General features: G+C 38.3%; 2 protein-coding genes across 3 annotated transcripts; one reads left to right on the top strand and one right to left on the bottom strand.

Annotated features, from left to right (window-relative positions):
* The first annotated feature begins 1,267 nt into the window (after positions 1-1,267).
* Positions 1,268-19,036, top strand: LOC145780546 (uncharacterized). Its single transcript, XM_082592173.1, has 24 exons — positions 1,268-1,508; positions 2,372-2,609; positions 3,073-3,235; positions 4,003-4,142; positions 4,724-4,802; positions 5,167-5,246; positions 5,618-5,715; positions 6,583-6,763; positions 7,274-7,398; positions 7,801-7,897; positions 8,491-8,671; positions 9,239-9,469; positions 10,396-10,559; positions 11,153-11,295; positions 11,948-12,138; positions 12,817-12,985; positions 13,408-13,586; positions 14,191-14,357; positions 14,975-15,238; positions 15,678-15,803; positions 16,090-16,282; positions 16,733-16,929; positions 17,554-17,698; positions 18,530-19,036. Exons 1-23 carry the CDS (start codon positions 1,268-1,270, stop codon positions 17,648-17,650), a joined length of 3,744 nt encoding a protein of 1,247 aa, XP_082448299.1. The 3' UTR covers positions 17,651-17,698; positions 18,530-19,036.
* On the bottom strand, positions 16,761-23,869 carry LOC145781159 (uncharacterized). 2 transcript variants are annotated; one of them, XM_082592931.1, is made up of 10 exons: positions 23,737-23,869; positions 23,382-23,471; positions 23,034-23,088; positions 22,348-22,496; positions 21,364-21,493; positions 20,670-20,759; positions 20,110-20,226; positions 19,793-19,841; positions 18,403-18,432; positions 16,761-16,987 (listed from the first exon to the last, which is right to left on the bottom strand). In XM_082592931.1, the coding sequence occupies exons 1-8, from the start codon at positions 23,764-23,766 to the stop codon at positions 19,798-19,800; spliced, it is 705 nt and encodes a 234-aa protein (XP_082449057.1). In that variant the 5' UTR covers positions 23,767-23,869; the 3' UTR covers positions 16,761-16,987; positions 18,403-18,432; positions 19,793-19,797. The 2 variants fall into 2 exon arrangements, with proteins under 2 accessions (XP_082449057.1, XP_082449056.1); XM_082592930.1 differs by lacking the exons at positions 16,761-16,987; positions 18,403-18,432 and having other exon boundaries at positions 19,062-19,841.
* Positions 23,870-24,103: the final 234 nt, after the last annotated feature.

The following is a 24,103-nucleotide window of genomic DNA, read 5'->3' as shown; positions in this document are numbered from 1 at the left end:
GAGGGTCACAATGTTATAATATATGACAAAATTTGAAGCAACTGCAGCTTGAGGTCTACTGCCATATGTCGCATAATCAAGTGCAGTTTATATGACCTGCCCACATGTGTACAAAGTGTGTATCGCCAAAATAAATGTGTGATATGTTTATTTAATAGTATTCAAGTCATGAGAATGCAGTGGTAGACTTCATGCAACATCGGTAACGGTACGTAGCCTCATACTGCTGTGCAAGTAAGGTTTTACAGATTTTCTAGCACCTAAAATTTTAACCAAATATCGCAATTCATTAGATGAGAATAAATTTACCTAAAAGCAAAAAATAAACGTTGTGTAGTTCTGCTAATTTTTGAACTTCTTAGTAACCCTCCAGCTGTCCATTTTGCAAGAAAAATCAGTAGAGTGAGTTGTCCCAGTATTCCACGGTCCCTAATGGAAAGGTAACATGTCCACTTGCCAATGCTACTATTGTAGCATTGGTTAAATAAATGTATGGTGGTCAGCTACTTGCTTTTGACTATGATGTCACCTCTCACCAGCCAAGATTGCATGAATCATAGGTTACTGGTTATCTACCGTACACTAGTAGCCTACAGTGCATCTTCGGCTACTGCGGCATCTCGTCAAACTTTTTCTTGGAGATCTTTGTTTGGTTATGCAAGTAAAGCTATTACAAAATTGTCTTCAATATGCTTCAATAGGCTACTGTATTTCAAGATTGTTTTTAAGGCTAATGCTGCCATTTCAATAAAGTTTTTCTTTGTTTGAAATGCTACTGATTGCACAAGGCAGATTGACCTGCATTCCGATTGGTCTGGTAGTTAGGCTATTGTAATATTGGAAACATGGCTTTAAACTTTTAATTTTTGTCAGAACTTGCCCTTTAAGTTTGTACCTTGTGTTTCGCATTTATCATTTGCGTTTTCCATAACTTTTTAATTGGCTGCTGCTAAATATGCTTTCTTGACAGCATTATAGCATTCCAACTCTAATTGTAATACTAAGTTCACTCGTTTTAGTGCCTATGGGCATTTACATTGCTAGTTTATGTTGAAGTCTGACTACTGGTTGAAATTCAAATAAAGTTATTTGTTTGCGTATGACAGTTTGTCAAGAGATATATAGAGGATTTCAAAGATTCCGTGTAATAGTACAGCTATGTGTAGGTGGACCAATGAATAAAATTAAAATATTTCAGAGATTAGATAATTAAGGTTGAAATGTAATTTAGAGAATAGGTTAATGACTCATTAAAGAAAAAGAAAACATGAGTAAGAAATCTGAAAAACAAGATGAAAACCATGCACTGAAAAGAAATAAATTGCTTAGAGATAAAGAAAACTTCTTGAACCACAGTATTGTACCTTCTGTTGCAAGTTTTTCCTCTTTGCCCAAATCATCAACCAAGTCTTTGAGGAGTTCTTCTTCCAATTCTTCTGATAGATCATTTTTAAATGATGAAAATTGTGTATCACTTACCACAACAATTGCAATAGCATACCCAAGGCGTAAGTTGAAGAACATCATGTGTGATTGCAATTCTTAGACTATCATATATTCTTGCATTCATATTATGTTATATTTTGAAATTAGTCATATTTTTTTATTTATTTATGCTGCTTTTCAGCTGTACCTAATTTATAGCCTACTTATTTATGCTAGCCTACTATAAATATAATATACTTTGTTCCAGATATCCCTGCTTTGTTCATTTAAAGTAGTTACATATTGTATTTTGTACAATTGAGAGCACATCACAAGGTTTTACAAGTTTTTCTGAAATGAAATTCCACCCCTTAGCTACACAACTCTACTATCAAATCAACAAATTTCATGAGATTTTGTCTGGGGATTTTGTATCTGCCTTTTAGGCTATAGCCTTGCCAATATTTTTCTGAAACATATATAACCTTGATTGTTAGGCATGTTAGAGCAATTGTTCTGCTCCAAATCATAGACAGCAGCTGAATTATTTTTCCATCTTGATGACTGTTTACAAACTGTTCATTGTATCATGATTATGCGTATTATCACATGATACAAAAGTAAATATCCATTCACCACAGCCTGATTAAACATATTGTGCTCTTAGATCTAGTATATCACTTTAGGGTCTGCTACTATTCGGTGAGTCCGATTCGGTGAGTCCGATTCGGTGAGTCCGATTCGGTGAGTTCCTAACCTCTAACCCCTAACTCCTAACCCCTAACCCTAAAGTGGCAATGATAGTTAGGCCACGGTACCCGATAATTTAAAAAAAATTGAAAAAATCCCCCGTTAAGGGATCGGACTCACCGAATCGGGCCATTCCGATGACTTTAAGTAGTAGACAAATTTTGAGTAATTTTTAATGCTGTTTTGGTTATCATAGCTATTGAAGAAAAGAAGAAACAATCTGAAGCAACGATCCATCGTAAAAAGAAAACAGTAGAGGCAGCAAAAGCCCATCATTATCTTCATTGCAACTATGTCATTGCACCAGACATGGAGGCTACAGTGACAGACGTTGTGATGTATACAGTTGCTGCTAAGATCTTTGTGGATGATGAGTCACGAGTTGTGAAGACATGGGATGATGGAGAAAAGATTTGGGTTGCTTGGATGCAAAAGTATTTATTTCAATTTTTCGACAGCTGACGACATAGCTGACAGTTGATATACAATACTAGATCTAACTACTGTAAATAACAAAAGCTAGAAGAACTTTTTTGAAAGCATATCTTATTTTACTTCAAACTTTTTAATGTTATCATTCTGTGTCTTTGCTTTCATAAGTCGATCGTGGCCAATCCACGACAAGGCAATGTCACATGAAAACTTAATTTGTAATTTACTTGTTACTTGTCAAAGAAATGCAAGCAATATTAGTTATATAGAAAGTAATGCTGGTTTAAAGGAAGTTAAAGTTTGAAAACAGCTTTTCTTAGTCCAGACTCCAGAGTATATATATTTTTAACACTGCCTTGCGCAAACGTCCAATTGAACCCAGTCTGGAACCGGTATTGTAACCCAAAAGCAGCATAGTGGCTCGCTCTGCATGCAACTTTTCAATTTATGCATGAATGATTGCAGCCATCAAATCACTATCACAATGGACAACATCACGGAACTACATAACCACGTTGTTGATGTCACGTTTTTGGAAGCAAAAGATAAGATGAGTCACAAAGCGCGTGTAGACAAACCTAAAATCACCAAACTCCCTTCACGCAGCAAGATGGACATGCTTGAAGAGGCAAGTTTGTGCCTTTTGTTGTAACGTAAGTTTTATTTTAAAGCTTTCTACAAACAATAACATTTAAAAAAAAACACGCTATGTAAGTAATACAACAGGGTTGAGCATTATAACAGTTTATTTTACATATTTACAAATAGTTTTAACAGTCGAACGTTTTCGGCTTAACTTAAGCCGTCATCAGGAATCTGAAAATATTTATGAAAATGCAATAAATTTCAACTTGAAAGTAACTAGCTAACTGTCTATAAGCATTAAGCAATACACAGCGATTAAAAGCAATAATGTGGAAAAATTTTTATACATATTTTCAGATTCCTGATGAGGGATTGAGTTAAGCCAAAAACGTTCGACTGTTAAAACTATTTGTAAATATGTAAAATATACTGTTATAATGCTCAATTCTGTTGTATTGTTGTGTCTTGCCTGTCCGTGGTACCAGAAAGTAAACTCTCTCCTGAAACTATATGTAAGTAATGTTAACTAATTTACACGCCATGACAAGCACTTCATGCTCTTAACGATGCACAAGTAGCTTGATGCAACTAGATGATGACAATCCAAACCCCAAAGTTTCACTTACTTTGAAAATAAGGATTTTTGTACAAAATAAAGTTTTCTAAAGCATAACGTAAAAATTGATTGGCATGGTGCTTTGAAAACCACCTTTTAGCAAACGGCTCAAATATTCTTTGAAAAGGATATAATTTGCTTTTGAGCCTTTTGGTTTTGAACCGTTGATTTCAATCTACTAATTGCTTCTGTAGCAACAAACTCTGAAGGTTAGCGATGCTGTTGCAACATTATTAACCTCGTGGAGGAGCACACAGCCGAAGGAATCTGTCACCGACGAAGATATGAAAGTACATAGACTCTTGAAAGTAGAACCAGATGCAAGTTTCATCAGGTCAATAGGACTAAAGTACCGTACGGAATAAAACTTTTACAATTTATTTTATCTTTTAAAATGTACCGTTAGTAAAGGCGAATCTAGGTCAACTAGGTCGATGTCTCGGAGTACAAACACTCAGCTCTACAGATAAATAAACGACAAATCCAAGCAACTGTGGTTTAACTCTGGGCGTGTGCAAACGAGTAACGACCAATGTGGTAGTAAAAACGTGAATAAAAATTGAAGTAATGTTTAATGCGCATTACATACCGTACGGTAATGTATTTCCACTTCAAAGTTGTTTTTTTCTGTTTACAATAACTGTTTATCAAATAGCCATATATACAATAGTATATGAACAGTGAACACGTGTTGCTGACAGTTGCATAAATTATTAAATTATATAATATTGTTGAATATACAATTATACAAATGTAGGCTACATACTGTACATGAGAATTGAGCAGCAGGCCTACTAAGGAACTGGGTATGGTTAGTCGAGCATAATGTGATAAGCTTGAACAGCTTAATATCATTGATTAATTATATGCTACATGTTTTATTGCATGCAATGTACAATATCATGACTTTCATAGAGAAAAAACTTGTCCACTTGCAAAACATCAAAGATCAGACCATGGAAATGTAGAAATGGATGCTTACAAAAAGCAGCAGGTGCTTTCATTCATCATCACTACATGTAGCCTAATTTTTATCTGTCTCGAACATACGTAGTTGTGTGTTTATAATTTGGACAACGTTACAGATTTTTGATAAGGAGATGCATAACTACACATGTCTTTGATTTTGGCTACTCGCTACACTAACGGCGTCATTTTTAACTCATTTAAAACCAATTGTAGCTTACTGCTCATACTGCGCTATACCTCACAAAGTTAGTTAAAAAAGTGCATAATTTCGTATCAAAGGCAAGCTTGTCATGAGGTTTGAAAAATGCTAATTTTGCTTTGTCACATGGTTAAGTAGGTGCTGGTTAGTGGTCGTATCGCAAACTTACCAACACAACGTTTATATTCAGGCGATGCTGAAGCTTCACCTGTCAACAATCGAAAAGAAGGCAAGCGTCCTTACTCATCACCTGGAACATGCGCCCAAAACGTAAGTTGCTAAGGTGGAGACTGCTCATCTTACAGGACTACGTTCCTAATCACTGACATTTTTGAGATTATCGTAATTCCTTTCCATTTACCAACGGAGTAGTTTATGTTTTCGCCAGTGCTTACCTTTGAACGGAGCTATATCTATAGCGGTCATTAACAATTGTAGGCATTAGTTTTTGCGGCAAATTCAATTCTCACCATGTCCAGCTTGTAATAAATGAAAATACGGAACATGTTTCCAGAACGCTTAAAATTATTCAGTGACATTTAAGCAATTAAAACGGCATCAGCCTACAGTTGCTGCATTTTCCGTTGACAAAAGAAAGGCGTTTGTTGTAGAAACCTCAAACACCTTTTACTTCACTACAGAAAGAAGAAAGCAAGTGAGAAAAGGCGCAAAACTGTGAGTGCAGTTCATAAACCAAAACCATTCATCATACAAGTCAGATTGGAAAGTTTATTTTCTGGTATGTAGGCTACTCAAATTCGGTTATGTCCCCAATGGTAGGGGTGGTCGATTCTTTCCTTAATGCGATTGTCTTTACTCCTATTTTCCATCTCATTCTGTATTGAAACTTCAATTTTCATGAGACAATAAAAACTCTGCAATGTTTTTTTATGTACTTTTATCGATGCTGTCGTTAGGAGAAAGGATGTATTGGGAGCGCCTTGCAAGGTGTGAGGCTATGTGGTCTTTATGGGTTATGCGTCAATTCAAAGCCGATAATTTATTTACGATAAAGACAGTAACCCTAACACTAACCCTAACCTTAACCCAGGGATCTCTGAAGAACAGAGATTTTATCTTCAGAGATCCCTGCCTTAAGAATCATTGGCTTTGAATTGTGCTTTGAATTGTCGTAATACCGTCTTTATGTCTGTGGTTGAAGAAAGTGACCTCTTTACCAAAATTGTACCGTCTTTACGTACACAAAACCAGACTAGAAATTTACCGCGTGCTCTATTCAACGAATACTGAAGTGACCTTATCCAATTAGACTTGTGATACTCTTGTATTTGAACCAGGCATGCCAATCAGGTTTATAGGTTCGGATGGAACCCAAAGATTTTTAGGTTCGGATGGAACCCAAAGATTTATTTCAAATCCGATTCCTTCCAAAGGATCAATTTTTTCATTAATTTAAATTGGCGCCACTGCATCATTTTCCAACTAGCGTCTGTTTCTGTTTGAGAAAGGTTTTTAGTGCTTTACACACGCGCATGTAGAAACTTAAACTGCGCGCTATTGTAACAGAAGCAAAGTTTTCCAAGTGTAGGCTATGCCTGAAGCGGACTAAAAATCGCGGCTCGGCTCACATCCCAGATTTCTGCAGGAGCGAAAGCCGTCACATCCCGCCTGGCTGACAGAGTTGGCTCGATGTTGGACGCTTTCGTCAGCATCTCTGTTGATGAGGGCTCTATACTGCCCACTGATTTAGAGAAGAATCTTAACCCACTTACCATTACGTTGAAGTCCGTGAAAAACCTTCCTGACACTCCTATCTCTCAACAACAGTAAGTTATCAGTCATTTAACTGACGATAGTTGCCATTTTTACATTATTTTAACGTCTCCAGACGTTGCTGCGTTCTTTTTTGTGCTATATTCTCAAAAAAGAACATAATCGGTACCGTTTTTAAAGTTCTTGGTGTGACCACGCCTTGAATCGAATCTAGGACTTCTAGAACCAATAATGAGGATACTGACACCTCGTCTACGTAGCCGCTGTAGTGGCCTGCAGAGTTCCTGCTCGCTGCTGAGGGAATCGTGTCAGTGTTTTTGTAAAGAGTTCAGGACTCAGCAGCAACTCAAGATAAGGACCTGGAGTCCTGGACGCTTCATTTCTATGAATGTTTGGTTCTAGATTAAGTTGTGGCTTTTTTATCTGTAAGAAGTGAATTAAACGATAGTGTTTAAAAATCAGTTCCCTGCTTTGTTTGCTTGCCCAAACGTCGACAACTTTTTTTACTTTTATTAGTTTTGACAGCGGTATCACAAGTCTGCAGTGTCGTTGCGTTTGTGCAGGTTGGAACAAACCAGCGAACCAGTCTATTGTAAGTACGATTTCTTTGGCCAATCCACCCACGTGACGAGTGGTAGACCTCATGGAAAACAAGTGTACTTTGAAGACACGCACACTATATTTGTTGGTTTGTAATGTGGAGTTTTAAAGTCGTCATTTAAAATGCTTGGAGATGCATTTGCTGCCCATATAATATATTTTTGGCATTCCACAATCAAATGGGTGTACATATTAATTTCTTGTTTTCACAATCATTTGCGATGCTGGTAAGTGAAATAAATATCGTTTATAAGTTTTAAAATGCATGTTGGATGATCGTATGCTTGATTTACGTAGATACAACATAAAAATTCATTACGGCAATCATATGCTGTTATTTCTCACATTATCTAAACTTTATCGTAACATTAATCAAGACATGGCTCAGTAGCCTGGAGATAGGGCACCACATTGCGATATTCCTAACTGCCTCTGCAGTTAGTATGTTACCATCAGTCCATGGCGCAGTACACTTTCTTGCTTTGTTCAGGCCAATTAAACGAAGGGAAGTTGAGAGAATTCATCATGAGCAATTCCTTTCAAGTTGAAGTTCACGACCGCGACCAACATGATGAGATGGTCGAAAGGTTCGTGCAAACTGCTTCGTGGAATCTCTGAAAATTTAATGCCCATGCTGTTGCTGGACCGTAGCCGACTCTTCAGTCCTTTAGCCTTGATGTGCAAAAATGTAGCAATATCCACTCTGCAAACGAGTGGTTGTATTTCTTAGTAGAAATCTTCGTCTTACCAAGCCATATTGTCGGGCTTTCCTTGTTGCCATTATGACATAAGCTACAGCAATGGAGGGAGAGGGCGACCAAATCCACGATATTTGTTTGTTCTATCCAACTTGTCTTCACGTTCTCAAGGCGGAATCTATTTTAGTAAAAAGCATAATCACTAATCAGCATCACATTAAGAATCTTACATATGATATGACCTGACCTGGAATCGAACATAGGTCTAAGTCTCTAGCTGCTTTGTCACTGAACTAATCACCGTGTTTGAAGGGACAAGATGTGATGACAGAAAAGGCATGGTGTTGCATCCATACTCCATAGTTATGCTTTTGTCATAATTTCAACGATTCTAGACGCCGAAGCGAGTTAAAATAGACATTTTAGCCTGGAAACGTTATAGTTACTTCCGGTGAGCGCCGTTTCTTTTCTTTTGTGCACAGGATGCCTACGCCCAACGCTGCCGATCATTCAGACAAGCAATCCGCTTCTGGCCTGACAGCCGGAATTGCGCCGACGCAAAATGTTTTGCCATCAGACGAGAACAAGCCATTTGATTCCTTTGGAATTGCAAAAGTTCCTCTGTTAGATTTGCTCCGAGGGCGCACATCTATTTACGTAGAGGTATGTACAACGTACGACATCAGGGCTGGATGCAGTCAGTAGTTTTAGAAGGGGAACGATTTCAACAATACACAATAATATGTAAGCTGAGGTCTAAATAAATTCGAACTTACACAAACATCTTGAATAAAGTTACTTTTTGTGTTGTAGGGGGGGCGATTACCCCAATCAGTTCCCTCCGGATGCGCCACTGATCGATATTTACTTTAGATTTAGAGACACTAGAAGTCATTTACGTATTTTTTAAGCTGCCTTATACTTACAATTTTAAGGTTTCCATACACCCCAAGTTAAACATTTAGAACACTTAAATCTCAACTGGCAAATCCCTGGTGACTTCATGCTCACGGGAAGAATACATCTTGTCAAATGAAGAAGACTTTTTGCGTGTTAACTTTGTACACGTATGAAATATAGACAGTCAATTAACCAACGCTTTCATGCGCTTCTTTCCGCCCTGGTAGCAAAATCCATTTTCGCTACATTGTTTCAATGTCTGCAGATGTTGAGTCAATGCAAAAAGGACGGATTTTGCTGGAGTTTACATAACAAGCATAACTTGTTCAGGTTCCTGTTACATCTTGTCCTATACCCGAGGTACCGAAGCGCTCGGAACCGAAAGATGGAAAGGAGGCCAAGCTATTTTTGGAACCTGGTACTGTGGAACGGCCGAGAAGGACCGTCCAACTACCCGGTCATTACGTGGAGGCATCTACTTCGTTAAAGTTACACATAAAACTGCGATACCCGTTGGTGCCCCACCCCAATGTCCCAAAGATGCTTGCAACGCCACAGCAGGTTTACAAATTGATTGCATTGCTTTTTTCATTTTCCAAACCCAACATTTCTTACCTGAATTTAATAATTGTTTTTTTTTCCAGCTTTTTAAGCGTGCTAGCTACAAAGATATACCTTTCCACTTAAACAACTATTCACACGTAGTTTTTCCACCTTTTCCCTTTCATTAGGGTGATGGGTGGTAGTATATCGTTTGTTGTAGGTGGTCCTATCTTTTTCATCCCGAACGCGTTAATGGAGAAAAGTGCCATGTCGTCATGACTCGTCTACTCAAATACTTTTCTGTTTTGGTTAGCAATACAAGGACTAGTACAGGGCAAGCACTACAGGCAGAAAATAGAATTAGTGGTAAACGCTGACAGCTTGATTGTAAATCAGTTATTCAACTTCCTTCCGATATTTTCGATAACGAGTCCCCTACACCAAGTTCTAATGTTCATGAATAATGAACATGGTTGTGGTTTGGTATCTATCAGAAGCAAAGTGGCAATATCATGCTTAGGGTTTTTAACTCATCTGTGACAGGCATCGAACCAGGATTGCATGGTTGGAAGCCAAGGCAAGTACCCACTCGGCCATCAGCTTTGTTCTGGAAGGAGAGAAAACTACACTGGTAGATCCATAGAGGGCCCACCTCTGAATCTGAAAGACCTGGGTTCGATACCCTGTGGATTTATACTAAATGAAAGTGGCACTAAATTTCATTGCCACTTGTCACTCAGCATTGGGGGAAAGAGTTAATATAATAATGCATTTGGCTGCGCCTCTACACGACCCAGTTGAAACTATCCACTTTGTAAACCGCTGAGAGCAACATATATTTATGTTGCAAACAACGCGAAATAAAAATATACAATCTTATGGTTTCCTCTGCCATTAATCTTTTCCTTTTATGATTGAACTTACAACTTCATCTTTCCCTTTAGATGTGCTTATACTCGAGGATGATATTCTACTTCAGCTTCAAGAACAAGGAATACCTTCGCAGGATCGATAACCTCATCAGGCACGCCAACGCGAGAGCGCTTGGCATTGATGACTTCGAAAATGACGTCATTGACGCTGCTTTGTCAACCTACAAACTCACAGCGTGAGAAATGTTCTTGAGAGTTCTTGCATAAATATTTCCAGTTTACAGATCAGTCCTTTTTACATTGATGCAACTTCTGTAGACGTTAAACCTATGTAGAAAGGACTGATTTGTTGATTTGGTTAGCTGCCTGCGTTACCGCGTCTGTGGTCGTCTTCAGAGCCGCCGGTTCGCCTCTCACTAAGAGAGCAATCGCATCTTAACAAAAGAAATTTCGAAACACATAGTCATAGACGAAACTGAGCGCCTTTAAATCTGAATTTCTGCATAAATTTTAACAAAACATACGCTTAAGGCAATTTACGTCAAAACACAGTAAAAGGACACACTGTTATTTTCAACAACGAGTCACTTCGTCTGCCTAGTCACACTCCCTTCTTAGGTGTAAATGAAATTGAAATTTGCTTCATATTTTCAGCCACCTACTTGAACTTAGTTTGTAGCTTATGTTTCACAAGGTTATCAAGTTAAACAATGAAACATGATTGATATTGTTTATATTTGTGCACAGAAAGCAATAAATATTGTAACCATGTAACTTTTGGGAAAACCTATGATATGAGCAAATTGATGTTCAACTATTCATTCCACAGCCAACAACTGACCAGTGTCACGTTGGACATCATCACTGGCTTCCATCTGATAGACGGGGAAATCCACATGGTGGTGATAGAGGGGCTGCGAGGCGGATCGATAGAAACATTTATTTCAGATCTCAAGAGGACTGACACTGAAGGTATGCCAACTGCAACAGACGATGATACCTGCAGTCGTTTGAGGCCACAATTACATCAGGCGTTGGTCATGTTCATATGGTTGAAACCGTCGCGACAGTGGGTGTATCAACATGTTGAAAGAGCCGACTGAGCCTTTTTGTTGACTGCTAATGTACTTGACTACTTTAGTGCATGGATAAGTGATGCATTTAACAACCCTTACTTTAATTCCACGTCTTTTATGTGAATATGAATGTATTTAACTTTACATACGGTTACAACATGGCTTCCCGGAGATCGCCATGTTGCATTTATGTACAGTTCACAGATTCTTACACTGGGTTTAGTTTTCACAAAATAAAACTTTTCTCGTTTTGAAATTGACTACAGCTGAAAGTGGTTATTTTGGGACAAGCACTTTGATATCAAGGACTTGCTTAAAAAATCCTGCTTTGATGTTCGATTCCAGACGAGGTTGCTGAATAATGGCGGAGAAGACGTCGTTTTTACCTGTTTAGGACAGTTTTGTTTGGGAATGTGATTGAGCTGCTGCGCACACAGTGGTTGTTCTCTCCATGTCCATTACTTTTGATTCCAAAAAAAAATTCACTTTTTTCACCATCAGGAAAAGTCTTTCCGATTTGAACAAATCAATTTTTTGTCACTTTCTAGAAGACGAGATTCTTGTTCATTTGTACGACACCTCCATGACCTTCAGCAACCGACTCTACACCGAGCTGGACATCGACCTATGCAGGGTTCGTCTGCATCAACCCATATCGAAGATCATGAAACAATCGTTAATCTACGTCAAGGAGATAATTCCAAGGAAATGCTATGACTGTCTCATTAAGTGCCACCAGGTAACAGCACAATCCCAGACATTAAATCAATGTAAAAAAAACGATTGACTTGCTGTCTAGGAAGGCACCACTTTCTATGTTGATACACGACAAGGTATTCAATCAACAATAGCGAAGCAATGAACACCACGGCGTTGTGCAACCAAACTCAGCTCAACTTCGTGAATAGGACGAAATAAATCAAGAAACAAGTAAACTGCAATTCTTAATCATCAGGAGTTCTTTTTTATTCCAAGAATCATTGTTAGTTGTCTTGTTTTGTTACAATTTTAGGTGACTAACTTTGTCGGATTGTGTGCTATGATGAGTTTTCTTTGTGTGGCGTTGTCATAGCTTTTAAAAGTGTGAAAATCATGTTTTAGAAGCTCGTCTTTGCATTAACCTGCCACAGAAGTTACACGGCTTTGAAGGAAGTGTTATGTATTGAAATTTGACTGAAAAGTTTGGGTGTTCATCAGGATTACATGGGTGTTTAATTATCAGACTTTCAGGACTATATTTGGTGTTCATCAGGTGTTCAAGACTACATTGGGTGTTGATCAGGATGTCACATACGAGTTGTTTTTGCTTTTGCATTTAGCAGATGAACGTTGCTACTGTTACTAGAAAAGATATTCACACAAATATCCAACTGCGATAGAAAAGTAGTGGATCATCAACCTTATGTTCTCTTGACAGATAACTCAGGTGAAAAAACTTCGCGACGTCGCTTACTCCAATCTGTTCCCCACACATGAGATGGTGGTTGCATTGGCAAAGGAATTTGGAATTCCTCTAACCTACGAAGACTTCACAGAGCATCACAAGGCTGGACGGACTGTTGGTTCAGATACCACTACAGGAAAAGGTAGGAAGAGAACTGGTTCAAAGTCAGTTTCAAATCACGTAAATGCAGGAGGAACAAAGTTATTATCAACTTATAAGGGTTTGGGAGTGCTCAGATAACTTATGTTGTTGGATAGCAGTCGCATCAAATAAGTAGCATAGAGTAATAGTGTTTTATGGCCAACACATATGGTGATTGTTGTGCTGTGCAGTGTGCAATACGTATGTAAAGCAAATCATTAGTTTTTTTTGTTTCAAGCCTGAATTTCTTAAACTACAAAAGTGATAGATGTAAGTTAATGCCTAAAATTTGAACTTCTTTTGATAGCTGCTCGGTCTCTCATCAAGATAAATAACACCACACTGAGACTAGAATATAAAACGCATTCCTAAGCATAGAGTTTTTGGAAAACTAACTTCCTCACAAACCATGCATGCTTGTAGGTGTAGGGCGACGTGACGCGACAGGAAGACCGCTGTCATCGAAGCCGTCTTTGCATGTTTCTTTTGCATCTGTCAACGAGCCACCGGCAACTCTTGTCAACACCAACAGTGATTTTGAACAAGTTCTGCACCAGAGAGCGACCAATCCCAACAAGACTGACCACATCGCTCTGAACATTGTAAGCAGATTTCCAGACAAGCACTTCATCTGGTCCAGAACTTTGCCAGATAGGGACCAGATAGAGTGGCTGTCTGGGTTACCATGACTTCTGTCAGGGTGTTCATGTTGCCATTGCATTTATTTTTGTTTTTTTACATTGTTTTCTTGTTCAGCTGAGTTATTTGTATTTGCTATCAAAACAGCGAAAACAACTCGTCACCGTAGCCAAGGTCTAGATACAGAGAGAAGCGACAATACGCGAATGTTTAACAAACATGCAGTGACTTGATAAGATGGAGGGGAACCTCAGTGGCGGATTGATTCTCATGTTTCACCAGCGATTATGTTAGGTCTTGGTTCAGATCATGTCTTACCAAAGACCCGTCAAAAACGGTAGCAATTAGGCTATGTTTTTTCACGCATAAAGTAGTGAGGACAAAACTGGTACTAACATTCTAATACCTTGAACATGACACAAAGTTGAAAAACGTGCTATCACTGTGTAAAGTTTATAGATAGATGTTGTAGACAACAAACATTAAAAACAGAATATCCTTGAATTGGATATTGTTTTTGCACGAGGTTGCACCTTTCCTTTAACTTGCTTAAACCGGTTTGAGCAGGTTGCGGTGCAAGAGGCAGGCAAGCGACGCCGACCTTCTCTTCCGTCCATTCGCATGTTGATGGCCAACGCACCGGCCCACAACTACGGCACGCAAGCGCTCAATACAGCCGAACAAGCCAAGCACCTGCTCAGAAAAATACTCAGAGATTGCGACCCGAAAGGAAGGTATGACGTCATCACTTGCATATCAGTGTAGTAATGCTTTAACCAAATCAAGGCATGCTCACGAGACTGGGATTCACATTTATGATTTCCTTTTGAGTTGTTATTTTTGGAGGGATGATTGTTTCAAATTTACCAACACCAATACTTCGATTAGTTATTTTTTTGAATACCCTTGCTTACACCTGATAGGCAAGTTGACGATAGAATTTGAGGTAATTCGTATAGTTTCTGTAAATTTTAGTCGAGGCTTGACTAGAAATCATTGGCTGAATTTTAGCTACTTGATTAGAAATAGGTTTTTGTCTGAAAATGTGCAGAAGATCTGGCAACACTTTTGCATAACACACCTTACACTGAGAACCAAGATGACGTCAGTTTCGCTTCCCCCCAATACGTTCTTGATTTCTCTAAATTTGAAGGTGATTGAAGTGAATTTTTAGCTTAATAGTCTATCACTGCGATTTTGCGGTTGCGTAGCCGAATATAGAGTCTCTGTACGACGCTCAGAAGGACCTCGGCTCAAAACTTATGGAGAGCAAGAGATGGTGCCTTTGTTTTGATCAATCACTGCAGTTTAGTAAGTATTCTCAATTACTATCATTTTCTAACCTTTCTAGATATACTTACAATCCTGACTTCTATTCCGCCATGATCTCACCTCGTTGTATTGAGTCAGTGCGCAGGAAGGAAAAGGTCAGGTCGAAGAGGCGATGGACAACTGCTCAAGGTTTTGTGTATCCTGGGATGAAGAGTGGTCTTGTATCCAACGAGCATCCTTCCAAACCGCACGATTCCAGGATTAAGGACTTGAAGTTGAAATTCCGGGATAATATTCTCCACAGGAATACCATGGCTCCCACGTTGAGCAGGAGTAGACTGAAGTAAGTTTTCTCCACATCATTGTTCAAAGTTTTCTGATCCTGAGAAGTACGAAAGTTTGTCATTTTTCAGTGAAACGTGGCAGCGCACTACTCTCCAAGCTGCTCAAAAAGGTTTGAGGGTTCGAATCCCTGCGACTCCACATCTTTTAATATCAGGTTTCAGTTAACCTTTATATCATGGTACTTATGTCGGTGGCGTCACACATACTGCTGACTGCGTCACACATACACCTGACTGCTTAATATCACTCAGTAATCAGTATTGCTTTGTGTTGTACCAACAGTGATTTGCATGCCGTTTTTTACTTTTATGTTTCTTAATCTACGTAAAGTATGAGCTGTTAGTAGCTGTATTTTCAATAGAAAGCTACAGAAGGGTATATTTTTGCTTTAAAAGATATGTTTGTATTGATGTCGCCTTTATACTTACTTTGTTCAGATGGAATGACCGCGCAAAGGATTTTGACATTTATTGCAAACCACAACTGGACTTTGGTGATACCCCGTCGTTAACAATTATGTCTGCTGGAGATCGAAAACTTATGGAAGAAAAGCAATACCGAAGGTAAGGTGTTTTTCTATAGTGGAGCAATTCAACAATGATTCGTATCAGTAATCTGTAGTAGAATCAAGCAGGAGCACATTTATTATGAAAAAAAATGGAGCATTAACAAGTCCTGATCATCATCATTATCATCATCCAAATTTGGCTTTGTCCTTACTAGTGTGGGGCGACCAATTCTTTCCTTGCAGCGATTGTCTTCTCTCCTCTTCTTCATCTCATTCTGTCCATCGCATCTTCTTCCTTTAGTGCGACCTCATTTCAATCCTGATAGGATCTTTTTCTCCAGTGACGAAACTGAGAAGTGGCGGAAGAAGCTGGTGGTGGATGACGCGCTGATCCGCTTCCATCGATTGCTGTGGATGACCGAGAAGACCAACGACTCCAACCAACTGGATCGGTTACCAGGACTGCTGAAGGACCCGCCTCGGAAACATACGTTTATGAAGCGTCCTGTGTTCAACATGCCGGCACTGTCGGTGGTAAGATAGATGCTTCAACTAATGTTATTTGTTTTTTAATTATGGTTACTTTAACTTATTATTGAAAGCTCCATTATTTTCTTATTTGTTCAGTTTTACTTTGTCCCACCATGTTCACCTCCAACATGTGTCATTACTTCAGTTGACATTGAAATTAACTTGATATTTAAAGGAACTACATGTCTATAATTTTTCAATCCGGCATCGTTTGATAGTTTACATTTCGCCACGAAAATCACTCCCAACGTATAACAACCACCGGGGCAGCAAATCAGCCCTTTCTTGCATTGATTCAACGAGTTCTTGTCAGGCACTTAAGCGTTTTAATACTCACTTTTCATATAACAGATATTTATTGCCATAAACACAAAGTGAAACGCGTATCGTCGTTTTGAATAATCTTTGCTTACTAGTAGACTTAGAGTGCATTGATGTTCATTCACTGGCTAGGTGATGAATCCCAGTGTGGACACAGTGGCCCGGATAAAAGGGGTGAAGCTGCCCCCAGCATTTGACGCGACCAGCGAGTTAAACGTTGGGTTCGTGCCAGGGCCGTTGGAAGGCCACAGTTTGTCGATGAGCAACAATAGCATCCCGATCAAAGACGAAAAGCACCTCAACCCCATCAAGTCGGATCATGACGTGAAGTAGGAAAATGTTGTCACATCGAACAAAAGCTGCTCCTTTTTACATGCGACCTTGAAGCTGTGAAAAGGATAACTTTTGATAATATTGGAAGTGTCTCGGTCAACAAGTTGTCTAAGAAGTAGACTAATTAAGAAGTTGTCCCAGCCAGCATAAATTGTCATATGTTTACATCGTTTCAACCTGGCCAGATGTTGAAATCGTGTAAATAAAGAAACTTTTGCTGACTGGGATAACCCCTTCTACAGCGTCAATGACAAGCTATTGGTTGAGTAACAGTGCTTTGTGAGCATACAGTGTGCTGTCATGCTTAAAGGCGGACGTAAAGGTTGGCTTCCTTGCCTTCATGTCCATTTAATTTACATTTTCAACTGCCGCGCATAAGCTTGGATACGACAAAATTTCACCAGCTTGCAATGAATAAATTATAAAAAAAATTATTTCAAAAAAAGTTGAAACTCTATTTACTTTCAACAATTGCCAGTCTCAACAATTGCCAATTGCCAGTCAACAATTGCCATTTCAAATGTTTAAATTTTAACTATGAAAATGTGTTCAAAGCAGATTAGCCTAATGCATGACAATATGCCCTAATCAAGAAAACACTGACTTCGTTGTCATAGCAGACCCAAAGAGAAGGCATCTAAAGACGTGGCTGAATCTACAAATGCGTTGCGGGGATCTCATCAGCACAAACTGCCTCCATTTCAAACCGTTGCCTGATTAACTGAGTAGGTTGCCTTCAACGCTTCTTAGGAAAAACATTTACAAGTAAGTAAAGAAAGACTGTGTGTATATTGTTGTTAAGTCTTTACGGTTTGCGTATTTGTAATCTGCAGATCACTGCAGCAGATGGAATTTTTGACCGGTAGACGCTTTAAACACAGGGCAATGTTCCCTATATGAACCAGCTGACTGCAGTCATTGTGACCCTTCTAACAGTCAGCCAGAAAGTTGATTCTTGCTTTGAACTTTGTTTGGTAAATGTAGAAGAAAAGAGTGATGGCAGGGCTGGGAATTGAACCCGTGCCATCGAAATTACTATTCCCTAGCCCTAACTCTCTAGGCCAAGTTGGCTACGGCGAAACGTTCAATTAATTTACTTTCCAACGTGCATCAGTCGCATGACTGCAATCAGCTGATTTAAATTTTGCGTGATTGGTTAATAAACCTCATCTGCTGCAGTGACCTGCAGATTACATACACCCTTACGGCTTGGAATGGTATAAGTAACGTTTTGGCGAAACTCTCAACCAGCAAATCAATGTGAAAAGGACTGATTTTCTAGCTGGGATAGGCTATAGGCTATATCATTTTCAACACTGGCGCGTATTTTTAAGCGGAGAAGCGCATCTATTAGCTGCGTGGCCAAATTGTGACAGCACCCGTGCTATGTTTGAAAGGACATCGGTTCGACAGCAGCGGCTGTGTTTTTGGTGACCAATTAATCGCGTTAGAAAGCGGAAGAAGCTCACCTGATGGCAGTTGTCCGTTGTGTTGGATATCTAAATTGCAATGGGGCAAATTAGTGTGATTAGTTTTTGACAAATAATTTTAGTTCACACCTTCATATCAACAAATGCTTCATTTTGTGCTTTACAGACTACATGTTCACTTACACTGATTAATTGATTATCAAAACCCAACAACCACAAGGATGTTTCCGCAGAAATCGATTGGCAACCCTGTCAACCTACGGCATTTACGCCGGTAAGTAATCTCACGATTGGGTATGCTAACGTGGCAGCGTTAATGAACTTTGATCAAGTGACAGCTCTGGCTTGTCCGTTTTGTATGAGCCGGATTTTAATCGTTTCCTGTATCTCAATACTGCCACTTAGTGAAAAAATGAAGACTTGCATTTATCTGCTAGAGAGCGCCAGCAATCGGATATCAAACAATGCTGAGTTCCAGCTTGTCCGTTGAGACAATTTATGTTGAAAACTTTGTATCACTGACATTCAAAGCGCAACAACCACACTGAGAACGATGAAAGGTCATAGAGTTATGCCATTTTCTGCCACCGCTATTTATAACTTTATCTGTCACTATGTTAAATGTCGTATTTTCTCAGCGCACAACTCGCGTTCTAACTATTTACTTTCATGCATTTATAACAAATATTTTAAAGCAATTTGTTTTTATTTCATAATATAAATTGTATTACAGAAGCTTTTTATAGTTGCAGTAACGTAATTTTGCAATGGTTTTATGTATTTCGATGTTTGCCAAATGCTTTCAATACTGTTCCAATAAATATTTTTATGCTAATTTTATTTAAATTTCTGATTGCATCTCTTGTAGAAACCAAAGCAATTTGGTTCTCTAGCACAACCGCTTTAGTTCTTAAGTGAAGATGATGAGTAACAAATTCAGATAGTTTTGCAAATCTCTGCTCACTACAAGTGCAAATGGTTAACTTTTCCTTCACAACAACTCGGTTTGCAAGTTAAGGTTTAAATACCGAAATTATCGAAACAGCGGTTCCTATGATTGCGGGTATTCGGTCCATCAATCACAGCCCGGTGTTGTTGCTTGGCAACCGTAGGCGTAAAGCGTGACTTGAATTTCCATTTGATTCTTTATGTATTTTTTAACGGAACATGTAGTAGTAAACTAATGGTTATCAATATTAGTGGTCAATATCACCAGAACCATAATGGGGCTTAATTGCTTTTCATCATATCACTTGGTGGTACACTGTACCACCAACTGTACCAGGTACAGTGAGTATATCTTTAGGATGTTTTCAATTTAAAAGGATAAATACAAACAAGCAACCCTTTCTTTGGCCTGGAAGATTTGCGATAATTAACATGATAAAATATACAATTCTTTGCCAACTCCATTGCATGATCTTCTCACCGGCTTCAGTCTTGTAATCCACAGTTCAAATTAGCCGGCACAGACTCATCTGTAAGGCAACACATGTTAGGTTAGAGAGGCTGCGATGTATGAAAGGGACAAATCTATTGCTTTCCAGTTCACTTTCAACTAACTAATGATTGCTTTTCGTAAGTCAAATATTTGCCAGTTGTCGTTTACAAAATACAGGTCAACGATCGTGATATTGACTTGGCTCACTTGATGCTTCTCATGGTGCAATGCTAATCATCTGCTTGCACGCTATAACTACAAATATGTTGCACCAAAGGATTGTAGCCTAATGTAGTCTGGCTTACTTATTCTCTTTGGCATCGAGAGGTTGAGATTGTTCATAATGTCAATGAACTCCTCCTTTGACTTTGTCAGCCGAGAATTAAATTTTGTTTCTTCATCTACTGTGGTGACATTAAAACCTGGCAAAATTTTTTTTTAGATGAGGCTTTTTCAGATTTACAACAAATTAGTTTGAATACAGTTTGTATCTCGAACGAACTGCTATGATTCTTTTTGTGAAGGACACAGTTCAATACTTTACACACAATCAAAAACCGTAGAAATACAAAATAATTATATTAACAATTAACACACACTAGCTATCAAATTTTTTTTTAAAGATTTAGTGAATTGTCTGAATCTGTTGCAGTGTATGTTGCTCTACATTGAGAGACAAAACCCATATGGCCACATTATTAGGCTACTAGATAAAGTAGCCGATTGGAAACAAATAATCTTCTAGAAGCAGGCCTTGCCGTGGTTGTTCTAATAAGCCCAAGTGACAAAATCTCATATTTTAGAAGTTTTGAATACAACAACCTGAAGTAGCACGCGTCATAGCCAGTTGCAGTGCTGAACCAACCTTTGTAATCATGAGCAGGATAGAGTTGGTAATGGGGAGGAAGAGAGAAAATTTGAGAATGGACAGAGTCATATAAAGTGGATGGAGAGCCTGAAAATTAGTTTGACTGAAAACTTGCACCAATACGTTACTAGTTTTTACATATTAGGCTACTTTAGATCTGACAGATTTTCTATTACAGTTTAACCACATCTGGTTAAAAAACATCTGAGTTGGAAAATACAAATCAGTTAAAATACTCCATGAAAGTAGCCAACCATACACAGAATTTTGGAAACAACTTTCTACCGACAAAGAGCTTTTGACTTATTTGACAGACAGAAATTGTCTTGCAAACTGCTTCCCCATTTTGCATAGGTCTTACGACTTCTCCCCACTATTCATCACGGGATTAATTTTGAAAATCGTGCTCGACACACATGACGTTGTTTTATGAAGGGAAAACCCAGTGAACGGCAGGGCAGGAAGCAACCAGAGACTTATGGTGATAGAAGAGGGCAGTCTTAACTCGTCTGCCAAAGTAGTTTTTCTTTCGTAGCAAAAATAATTGCGTTTAAATTTTCTGCTTTGCAACAGCCATTGCAGAAAGCTTTAGGTTGGAGGTTCTCTGTAGGCTGCTTGTAGAATTTCCAATAGTTCATCTCCATTTCATTGTTTACATTACGAATTTAAGAATTTATTGAATCCTAAAGACCTTGTTGGAAGTCCGTTCTCCCACAGCCTCGGATGAGCACAGCGTCACCAGTGAAAGCCATCTTGTGATCATGTACCACATACGTCATACATCCATCGGTGTGTCCTGGAGTCGAACGGGCTTGGAGTTTCTGCATGTAACAAATTATTATTAAGCGCAATCATCAAGCCAACTTTCCTCAACGGGACTTCACAACGACTTTCTTGACTAAACTGTTTGTCAAAGCTCGTTTGTTGTCTTTTTACTTTCTCTGAAGAAGTCAGTGATTTCACTGCAACTTTCTTTATGTTATTCTTTGACAACCTAATTGCCACCGAACCGGAAAAAAAGTTTTATCACCCGACTAAACTGTTTAAATAAACCTTTTTTATTTAAAGATTGTGCAGCGCCAAGTAGAGTTTGAACTCTTGGAGATTCCAAGATTAGGTTATGTCTCTTTTTAATCTCAGAAAATTCATGCACAACAATGAAAGATGGAAACTGGTAAAAAGCTATTAAAATTATCAATCCTATCAGTTGCCGAACGTATTTTCTCTGCTCTTTAGTGAAATCAAAAATCGTTTCAATGACATTTTTGATGCACCGTTTTTTTTCTGTCCGTAATCTATCTGGGCGATTCGAAATATTCGTTAGTAGGTTAAAGCGAAGTAAAAGTTTTCTACTACAAGCAACACAAAATGAAACGAGATTCTTCCTTGAACATTTAATCCCTTTCTAAACAACACGAAAAAATTCACGTTCGACAACCCCTACACAATAAAATATTCAATAAACACACTCGGTTTGACCAAGGGCTGATTTTCCTTTTTATTAACGTATGGAATATACGGTAAAAATGACCGAAAATCCAATCCCATAATTTCTATTTCAGTCTCAAAAATCTCCACCCCGTTAGCCTATAAGTAACTATTTTAGCAGAAAGTTATTGCAACAATAACAATATGCAAAAATTGCAGCTTCGAACATAATAACTATCGTACGAACCAAATTCCCAAAAGAAATTTCGTCATCCTGACCGAGATATACATCAGCTTTTCCTCCAGATTGCCTTCCAAGCACGGATTTCACTTCTTTCAAGGTTTTCTTAATTTTCCCAGTGCCAGTGATATGGTCGGCGTGTATGTGTGTGTTGACTGTTAATAGAAAGAGAAATATTTTCAAACTGACAACTTCTTATCTTCTAAAACTTCTTAACAAACTGAAAATTTTTTTATAGCTTTTTTTGCCAGATTAATTTCATTTGAGCACTTATTCTAGCGACAAGCCTATTGTTGGCTACGTTGGGCACACAGAATGAGTTAGAAATACGTATTTGTAATTCTTTTCGATGAGCCATATTTTTGAAATAAACCTTTATGTAATAACTCACACTCACAGTATAATGGTCCAACACTGTGGATTTGCATTCACCACTCTGGTTTTAATGTTAATATTTTAATAGGGTTGTGGAGTCGAAGGGATTTTGGTGTGTCCGGAGTCGGCCAGTTATAAACCGAGGAATTGGAGTAGTAGCCTATATTTTTGCCCTCCGCTGCCCTGATTTTCATAATAGCCTACGTTTTTCTTGGAATTAGCCTATGCTTCAAAAATTGTTTTGCTATGGCATGTTCAGCTTATTCATCATCACAAGTTAAGAGTGAAAAATTTAAAAGTTACTTTTGAATGCTTACTTCCGTAAACAAGATGTAAGTCGAGTTCTTTGACGAGCTTCAAATCTCTTTCAACCTAAAAGCATTTTACATCTTTCAGCATGTTTAGTTTCTTTTGGGAATTTGGTTAATCAAAATATAACTGTTAAAATATAACTTTCAACTACAAGTAAAATTTAACGTCTTCACAAATTTACTTCAAAAAATATTTGGCAACAAACGGTGGTTCATGCTCCACTGGAGCAGAGATTTGCTCGCTGGCACAAGCCATCAGTTATTCTAGTTTGAGTATGTGATATAAAAACAACAATTTAGTGACACAGTTCTGATTCAAATGAACATCCTATCAAGTAACGATGAACAACTTACACAGTCTACTACAGGATCAATCAAAACAGCTTCTCTAGAGGTCGGGCAGCCGAGCAGGTAGGTAAACGTTGAAGTTTCAGAATGAAACAGCTGAAGAAAACAATGTTCAATTTACTTGTGCAGCAAACCAGTTCCGGCCCACTTGTGTAGCCTAATTTCTCCCATTAGGCTACCTTCTCACAGCTGTCATTTTTTTGAAAAAGAATGTTCTACCTGAGTACCAGAGCTAAGCGCTCAAAGTCTAGCCTACTGGGAGTATTTTTAATTAGTATTTTGGTGATTGTTAAAGATAGTTGTAAAGAAAAAACGTATTTTGACATCAAATTCACCTTAAAATGGTAACCTTTCAACTAACCTGGCGAAATATTATCCCGGCTTCTGTCATCACGTGATCAAGAAAAATCCTTTGTTGTAAACAAAATAGTTAAGAGTAAGACTTCACTCTGACAAAGAAAATTAAGTTTGGTCTAAAAATGTTTAGGAAAAAACGTTAACATTCAAAAATTGAATTTTTGTAAGCTTGAAAATTCTGTTCGATTGTTTGTCGACAAGTTATTCACCTTTTTCTCACAACTTTCTTTGTTTTTTTTTTTAATAAAACTCTTCTTTTAAAACAGCTAAATAGGCTACCTTGCTGTCCACTGAACGGTTAATTTTTGGTTCATTCAGTTTATGCAGCCATTGTAGATGCGGACGTAATAGTAATTAAGAAGTTATTGGCC

Source organism: Aplidium turbinatum, chromosome 12, assembly GCF_918807975.1.
Source record: "Aplidium turbinatum chromosome 12, kaAplTurb1.1, whole genome shotgun sequence".
NCBI lineage: Eukaryota > Metazoa > Chordata > Ascidiacea > Aplousobranchia > Polyclinidae > Aplidium > Aplidium turbinatum.
The sequence above is the reverse complement of the archived record's forward strand: the minus strand, read 5'-3'. Positions and strand labels throughout refer to the sequence as shown.